At 49.3% G+C, this 8,896-nt stretch overlaps 1 protein-coding gene across 2 annotated transcripts; it reads right to left on the bottom strand.

Annotated features, from left to right (window-relative positions):
- Positions 1-676: 676 nt before the first annotated feature.
- LOC148978552 (uncharacterized) lies at positions 677-7,462 on the bottom strand. Of its 2 annotated transcripts, none has more exons than XM_089132255.1 (2): positions 4,469-7,462; positions 677-1,146 (listed from the first exon to the last, which is right to left on the bottom strand). In XM_089132255.1, the coding sequence occupies exon 1, from the start codon at positions 5,569-5,571 to the stop codon at positions 4,546-4,548; it is 1,026 nt and encodes a 341-aa protein (XP_088988381.1). In that variant the 5' UTR covers positions 5,572-7,462; the 3' UTR covers positions 677-1,146; positions 4,469-4,545. The 2 variants fall into 2 exon arrangements, with proteins under 2 accessions (XP_088988381.1, XP_088988380.1); XM_089132254.1 differs by lacking the exon at positions 677-1,146 and adding an exon at positions 1,525-1,664 and having other exon boundaries at positions 4,469-7,461.
- Positions 7,463-8,896: the final 1,434 nt, after the last annotated feature.

The raw sequence follows: 8,896 nt of genomic DNA, 5'->3' as shown, positions 1-8,896 counted from the left end.
GTTGCATATTTAAAAATAAATAAATAAATAAATATATTTGATATGGTCTAGGCTAATTATAGCATTGATTACTGTGGAGGGGGGGGGGGGGGGTTAATTCTACATGGAACCCCATTAAGTTTTATTTTCTATATTTTTTGCATAACTGCTTTTGAAGATGTAAATTCAGTCAATCTGTTGGAAGAGATTTGTTCCTTAGTTTAAAATAGAAATGCATGGTCATTTTATTTTATAAATATAAGCCAAAAAACTAAATGGTGTAACAGAGTTTTAGAACAAATCTTTCTGCATTAATAGCCTAAATATAAAATAAAACTATAGTAATCCATGTTTGAGCAAGCTTCGAACCCATGTGTTTGTAATGGTAAAACCGTAGGCCTATGCTCTACCACTCAGCCATGTGTTCGGTTTATTGAGTATAAATAAATTCAAGTCACCACCGCCGCGTTTGTCGAACAATAGGCTATTAAGGCCACTGAAACTGAAACGTGCGCTGCATGTTATGTGTCAATACAGGCGCAGAAGCGCTGGTTCAGATTTTATTAGGCTATCTGTTGTTTAAACGTGCGTGTTGCATATTTAAAAATATATATACACATATTTGATATTGTCTATTTAGGCGAATTATAGCATTGATTACTGTGGAGGGGGAAATACCCCACCGGCAAATCGCAACTTGCTTAGCTTGGTTATGTTTTTTTTTTTTTTTTTTTTTTATCTACATGGAATTTTTTTTATCATAACTGCTTTTGAAGATGTAAATTAAGTCAATCTGTTGGAAGAGATTTTTCCTTAATGTAAAATAGAAATGCAAGGTAATTTTACAGTTTTTGCCTATTGCTTGAACACTGTGGTAAGGTTCAGACGAGGTGATGGAAGAAGGCAAAGGGGTCGGCAAATACTGGAGCTTGTGTGCTTTATTTAGACAGAACAATAAAAATACTCTTCCCACAGCGACTGAGCGCTTCAACGTAAATTCAACAGAATAATAGAACAGACTCGTTCCCGCTGATCCACAGCTTCCTTCCGTTTTGGACAGTTCCTCTTTCCACAGCTTTCCAGCTCCCGGTGTCTGCACACAAGCTCCAGACTCTCTCAAATGAAGCGTCCCACTGAGCCGCTTATATACTCTCCCAACGCCAATCACTGCAATCACAGACAGGTGTTTATCATTTGAACTTGACCCGCTTACTTCCCGCTCGACTCCTCCCCCGCTCTCCCGCTGCAGACAGCGCTGAACCACGCCCCCCATACCACATACCCCCACCGCCCGCCTCAGGCCGGGGAGCCGTCCGGCCTGCAGCCTCCCCCCCCCCCCTCCGGGAGAGAAAGTCAGCCACAGCCATCTGTGCACCCGGCCTGTGGATCACTCTGAATTTGAATGGTTGTAAAGCTAGATACCAACGAGTGATCCGCGCGTTGACATCTTTCATGCGGTGGAGCCACTGCAGGGGAGCGTGGTCCGTACACAGGGTGAACTCCCGACCCAGGAGATAATAGCGGAGGGTGAGGACAGCCCACTTGATGGCCAACGCCTCTTTCTCAATGGTGCTGTACATCGTCTCTCTCTTGGAGAGCTTGCGACTGATGTACAGCACCGGCCGTTCCTCGCCCTCCATCTCCTGGGCCAAGACCGCCCCCAGTCCTCTGTCCGACGCGTCTGTCTGCAGAGAAAAGGGAAGAGCAAAGTTAGGAGCCTGTAAGAGCGGGCCGCCACACAGAGCTGCCTTTATCTGGGTAAAAGCCTGCTGGCATTGCTCCGTCCACTGGACGGTATCGGGCGCCCCCTTTTTAGTTAGATCAGTCAGCGGGCTAGCAAGGTCCGAATAATCAGGCACAAATCTCCTATAATATCCTGCCAGCCCCAGGAACTGTCTAACCTCCTTTTTGGTCTTGGGTCTCGGACAGGTCGCAATCGCTGCGGTCTTGTCAATTTGGGGACGCACCTGTCCGTGTCCCAAGTGGAAGCCCAGATACCTGACCTCCACGCGCCCAATCGCACACTTCTTCGGGTTGGCCGTGAGCCCCGCCCTCCTCAGCGACTTGAGAACCGCTCGCAAATGCTGCACATGCCGCGGCCAATCGTTACTATAGATGATAATGTCATCCAAGTACGCCACAGCATATGCAGCATGCGGCCGTAGAATCCGGTCCATCAAGCGCTGGAAGGTGGCGGGTGCCCCGAACAAACCGAACGGAAGGGTGACAAATTGGAGTAATCCGAACGGCGTCGTGAAAGCAGTCTTTTCTTTGGACATTGGAGATAAGGGGATCTGCCAATATCCCTTCGTTAAATCCAGTGTCGAATAAAAACGAGCCGTGCCTAGCCGATCGAGTAACTCGTCAACCCTTGGCATTGGATATGCATCGAACTTCGATACAGCATTCACCTTGCGGTAATCCACACAGAACCGGACGGTGCCGTCGGTTTTAGGCACTAAAACTATTGGGCTTGCCCAGTCACTGTTGGATTCCTCTATTACCCCCATATCCAGCATCGCCGCTAATTCATCCTGAACTACCTTTTTCTTATGTTCAGGTAATCTATATGGCCGGCTGCGAACCACCACGCCCGGCTCCGTCTCAACGTCGTGCTGTATGAGATTCGTTCGGCCAGGGAGGGGTGAGAACACATCTGCGAATTCCGCTTGTAGCTGTTGGATGTCAGCGATCTGAGACGGTGAGAGTTTCTCCCCACAAGCGGCCAGAGGGCGGGATTGCACTTTTACATTCGCCTCCGGCCCGAGATCCTCCTCCCCACTCACCACCGTCGCCAGCATCGCTGACTCCACCTCATTCCATTTTTTAAGGAGGTTGAGGTGGTATGTTTGATGTGCTCCCCCCCTATCTGAACGAATGATTTCATAGTTAAGATCATTAACTCGCCGTGTAACCACAAACGGTCCTTGCCACTTGGCGAGTAATTTCGAGCTGGATGTGGGAAGTAATACGAGCACTTTATCTCCCGGTGCAAATTTACGTAGCTTAGCCCCCCTATTGTACAGCCGACTTTGTCTGTCCTGAGCCTGTAACAAATTCTCCATAGAGAGCCGCCCCAAAGTGTGGAGTTTTGTTCGCAGGTCCAGGACATACTGAATTTCGTTTTTGCTATTAGAAGGTCCGTCCTCCCAAGCCTCCCTAAGGACATCCAAAACCCCGCGGGGCTGGCGTCCATAGAGAAGCTCAAAGGGGGAAAACCCCGTGGAGGCTTGGGGGACCTCCCGTACAGCGAACAAGAGGGGTTCCAACCACTTATCCCAATTTTTGGCGTCTTCCCGCACGAACTTACGAATCATGGATTTTAACGTGCGATTAAATCGTTCTACCAGGCCGTCGGTTTGTGGGTGATAGACGCTGGTGCGAATCGATTTAATGCCCAATAATTCATATAGTTCGCGTATCGTACGTGACATAAACGCCGTGCCCTGATCGGTGAGAATCTCTTTTGGGATTCCCACCCGGGAGATTAATTGAAACAGCGCACTCGCAACGCTTTTAGCCGAAATATTGCGTAGTGGGACTGCTTCAGGGTATCGCGTGGCATAATCCACCAGGACTAATGCAAAGCGATGCCCCCATGCTGATCGCTCTAATGGCCCGATGAGGTCCATGCCAATTCGCTCGAAGGGGACCTCGACTAACGGCAGGGGGCACAATGGTGCTTTACTATGGGCCGGAGGGTTCACTAACTGACATTCATGACAAGACGCGCACCACCTGCGCACATTCTCATGAATGCCCGGCCAAAAGAATCGGGCCATTAAACGATTTAACGTGGCTGCCTGCCCGAGGTGTCCAGCCATCGGATTAGAATGAGCCGCCTGGAAAAGCATTTCCCGACGGCTTTTAGGTACTAACAACTGGGTTGTATCTTGCCTTGTCTGGATGTCCTGAGTCATCCGATACAACCTATCTTTAATCATGGCAAAATATGGGTACGTGAGCGGCTGATCTGGCCGCACCGGCTGCCCGTCGATGACCTGGACCCGTTCAAACGCGTTTTTCAGCGTATCATCTCGGGACTGTTCCAGAGGAAAATCATCACGGACCGAAAAGATGGGTATCTCGGCCCCGCTCCGTTCCTCTGGATCAGCCGCCGATGGTCCCGGAACAGCTTCGCCGGCCTGAACAGTCGCCCCCCCCCCCCCCCCCCCCGGTGCCGTTGTTTTTTCCCAGGAGCACCCGCACACAAACAAGCCAATAATGATTGAAACCCCGGCCAATTGGTACCCAAAATCAGCGGGTGCCGGAGGTGCGGATTAACTGCCACCTCCACACTATGTTTTTGTCCCCTAAATCGGATTATGACTGGCACGACGGGATACCCCATTACCTCGCCGTGCACACAACGCACCATAACCTCGCGGCTCTTATCCAATGCCCCTGGCTGAATCAAGCTTTGGTGGATGGAGGTCTGGTTACAACCTGAATCCACCAAAGCTTGACACGTAACCCCCTTAATACTCACGGGTATCTGATACAGCCCAGTCTGATCGGGGGCAGCCTGTGGCGCATAGGGGACCCGAATGAAGGTGTCCACCTCCATCAATGGACACCTGTCGATAAAGTGCCCCGGGTCCCCACAACGCCAACAGGCCGGCCCAGGCCTCCCCGCCACTCCGGCGGCGGGAAGCGGGTCAAGGGATTGGCGTTGGGAGAGCGCGGGGCCAGAGGACGCCGGAACGCTCCCGGGCAGGGATCCTCCCCGAGGTGAAGCACGGGGCGCCTCCGTGCTCGGGCCGGACCTCCAGCGGGGTGCTGGTCGCGGGGGAAATCCACCTCGAGACCTGGGAGCGGGGACAGGACGAGAGGGAGAGGGAGAGGGAGAGAGAGAGAGAGAGAAGATGATGGTTGGGGCTCGCCGACCCCTGGGCACGCCACCAGCTGGTCCTCCGCCAACGTGATGGCCTGGTCCAGCGACGTCGGCCGGTGGCACTGGACCCACTGCGCGGTTTTCTTGGGTAGCTTGGTGATAAACTGCTCCAGTACCACCAGCTCGATGACTCCTTCGACGTCTCGGCCCTCGGCCACCAGCCATTTGCGGCAGGCGTCCCGGAGCTGCTGTGCGAAGACGAAGGGTCGGCCGACCTCCCCCAGCTCTAGGGAACGGAACCGCTGGCGGCTTTGCTCCGGAGATCGACCGACCCGCTGCAAGATGGCACGCTTGAGGTCCTGGTAGACCAGGAGGCTGCTGACTGGCAGTTGTTGGGCGGTGAGCTGCGCCTCCCCGGACAGTAGTGGAATGAGGCGCAGCGGCCAGTCAGTTTCCGGCCACTTCCCCGCCCCGGCCGTCCTCTCAAAGAGGTCCAGGAAGGCCTCCGGATCGTCGAGCGGCCCCATCTTGTGGAGGGCTGGGGCCGCGGGCGGGGAGCGGACCCCCTGGTCCACCCAGCTCCGGAACTGCTCGCGGGCCTCCCGTTGCTCCTGGAGGAGCGCGCCGAAGCGTCGTTCCTGCTGCTCCTCCATCTTCAACAGGGCTGCCTGGTGTTGCTGATGCAAGCCCGCGAGCCCCTGGATGATCTCCGCAAATGGCGAAGACAGAGAATTCCTGGCGGCGGCTGCTTCTTCCATCCCGGGTTTCGGCACCAGTGTGGTAAGGTTCAGACGAGGTGATGGAAGAAGGCAAAGGGGTCGGCAAATACTGGAGCTTGTGTGCTTTATTTAGACAGAACAATAAAAATACTCTTCCCACAGCGACTGAGCGCTTCAACGTAAATTCAACAGAATAATAGAACAGACTCGTTCCCGCTGATCCACAGCTTCCTTCCGTTTTGGACAGTTCCTCTTTCCACAGCTTTCCAGCTCCCGGTGTCTGCACACAAGCTCCAGACTCTCTCAAATGAAGCGTTCCACTGAGTCGCTTATATACTCTCCCAACGCCAATCACTGCAATTGTTACACCCCTGGAAAAGGGGAATAATGAATAATAAGACACAGGACACGGTGTTTCTTCTATCACGTCCAGTGTAATAATGCATTTCTTTTACGAGAACAATAATTCAACAATATATAATGTTACACAGTTATCACTAAATGCAAAATCAGCACCAAATAAACACTTTACACTCACTGACAAAATATCAATGCAAAGTAATGCAACTGGTTCCCTTAAATACGTGGGACAGGCTGTATTATCCCTCTTATATAAAAGTTGAACAGACTAATTAACACACATGAATTTAATTATCCTAATGTTTAACACACCTATAACCACATTGATGGTTTAGCGATTAACATCACTCTTCTCAAATACACGAAGTAATATAACATATCCCAGTTATTTCTCATTAAACACATCTTCTCTTTAAGTGCTGAACACTGCACATGAACCGTATAGTTGTATATTCCCGCCATGCGATGTACACCACGTGATGCAGCTAGCTAACTAACTAATAGAGCTAACGTTAAGCAGCACTTACTCAAAGTAATAACAATTATACAGACAAATTTGACTTCTAGCTTTCTTAGGCTACAGGGGACATAAATACAGACATAAAATGCATTAATAAAGAGATTTTACCTGGAAAAGGGGAATAATGAATAATAAGACACAGGACACGGTGTTTCTTCTATCACGTCCAGTGTAATAATGGACGAGCTGACGCAACACGCTTCCCGTGTGATACATCAGGCATAATTAACCGATTCCCGATCACCAGGCGAACTCTTAAACACAAACTTTGAATAGCAACCACGTGAAAACAAGGTGCAAAAATAAATGAACAGAGTAACTTTTAAATAATACCATTTTTGGCATGTTATTGTGCTAATGCATCATCTTATGATGACTCTTTAACTTGAAGACCAAAATAATCGCTAATAGATCATTCAATCAGGAAATCACAGTGTTATTACTCTTACCAACATTCCATATATGGGCATGAATTATGATGTTTTCTTCACTCTTTTTTAAGTACTTCTCTGAATTAAAGCAAATTGCTTATTTTCCTCTTTTTAACATACAAAATTACATATAATGAACTTTTCTGGCTGTACACATTCTCATAACCATTACACACTCCCCTTCAACACAAATGTCGTCCTCGACATTCAAATATTAAAGTAGTCCAATTAGCAGTAGTGCATGCAATGCAACCGTACACAGTCCATATAGAGGCATTTGGCCATCTCAAAGTTCGTGTGTTTTTTTTTCAATAGAGTGTGTCTTGGATCACAATTGTTGGAACAGTCCATTGTGAATGCGTTTATGTGTTTTTCTTCAGAGTCACAAGTGTGTGAGTGTTTCTGGGCATGTTCCATTTGTGGAACAGTTCTGAAGTGTAGGTGTATGTGTTCAATGTCCCAAGGGTCCATAAAAGGGTCCATGAATGTGTGTGGGTATGAAACAGTCCATCAAATGTTTTTTTTTTTTAAATCACCCATACAAGAAAACAGGGTGATAGGTGGGGATCTGATCAGGATCTGGCCACAAGGCTCTGGGTTGGTGGGGTCCATAGTGTTGCGCAGGATCACATCTGTATGTGGGCCTGGCTGGGAGTCCTAGGCTGTAACAAACTGGAAAACCAAGTTCATCGTAGGTGAATCGCTTTGGGGGTCGTCGTCCTCTCCTTGGCCGGTCTTGGACTTGTACATTCTCACTGTGACTTTCACATGGGAAAGGTGACATAGGTGGCAGTACAAGGCTGTCTCCAAGAGTCTCCAGCTCCTCAAGTGCCTCATCTCTGCCATGTGTATCAATCCCACCCTGTTCCTCCTCAAACTGCAGCACCCTGTCATGTTCCGGCCCTTGCTCATCCTCAAGCTGCAGCACATTGTCATGTTCCTGCCCTTGTCCATCATGTGCTCTAGTGGGCTCAGTGTCTGCTAGCTGATAGGTGGGTTCCTCCTCATCACATGTCTGTGGAGCATCACATGTCCCGTTCAGAAGGGGCTGTGGGGGTGGGTAATAGAACCATTCATCCTCCGAGTCCTCATCGCTGTCATTCTGGTGGCTATTAGTTTCCTGTACATTTGTCTGCTTTGAAAGTTTTGCCTTCGGCCTAGCAATTTTGAGAGGAACTTCAAGGGGTAAATGGTCACATGGGAGCAACAAGTTGCGGTGCAGGATCCTGCTATCTCTTCCTTTTCCTTGCTCTGGAACAACTTCGTACACTGGAGCATCCTTGTTTACACGTCGTACAACCTTGTGGATCGTGTCCTCCCAATGGCTGCGGAGCTTGCCAGTTCCTCCTCTAGGGGTCAAGTTTCTGACCAGAACACGGTCTCCTGCTTCCAACTCTGAGCTCTTTATTTTGCAATCATGGTTTCTTTTCCCTCTTTCAGCAGATTTTCTTGCATTGTTCCTTGTAATCTCGTAGGCTTCTTGCATTCCTTCGCGCCACTTTCTCATGTACTCTCTGTGATCAGGCGTGCCGGTTTCTGGTGTCAGACGGAATAGTATGTCGACTGGCAGCCTTGGGGTCCTCCCAAAGAGGAGATAAAAGGGGGAAAAGCCAGTAACTTCACACCTCGTACAGTTGTATGAGAAAACTAATTTGTTCACTGAGTCTTTCCAGTTTGATTTCTCCTTCTCTGTGAGCGTTCTCAGCATCTGTATGAGTGTGCGGTTAAAACGCTCAACCTGCCCATTACCTTGAGGATGGTATGGCGTTGTTCGCGAGCCTAGTACTCCAGATGTCTTTTTCAATTGTGCCAGGAGCTGGTTTTGGAATTCACCTCCTTGATCGTGATGAATACGTTGAGGAAACCCGAACCTTAATGCGTAATCATTAAACAGTTTATCTGCCACTGTTTTCGCTGACTTGGATGTTGTGGCGTAAGCTTGGGTGAATCTGGAGAAATGATCTATAACAACTAATATATACTCGTACCCACCTGCACACTTGTCAACATGTAAGAAATCAATGGACACTAACTCAAAAGGCTGGGTTGTCAC

The sequence above is a fragment of the Pimephales promelas genome, chromosome 6 (genome assembly GCF_988280905.1).
Source record: "Pimephales promelas chromosome 6, fPimPro1.hap1.1, whole genome shotgun sequence".
In the NCBI taxonomy this organism is placed as follows: domain Eukaryota; kingdom Metazoa; phylum Chordata; class Actinopteri; order Cypriniformes; family Leuciscidae; genus Pimephales; species Pimephales promelas.
Note: the sequence above shows the minus strand (reverse complement) of the source record. Positions and strands in the feature narration are given on the sequence as shown.

Excerpts from the sequence above, each read along its gene's own strand:
- LOC148978552 (XM_089132255.1), bottom strand. The coding sequence starts at position 5,571 with ATGGAAGAAGCAGCCGCCGCCAGGAATTCTCTGTCTTCGCCATTTGCG.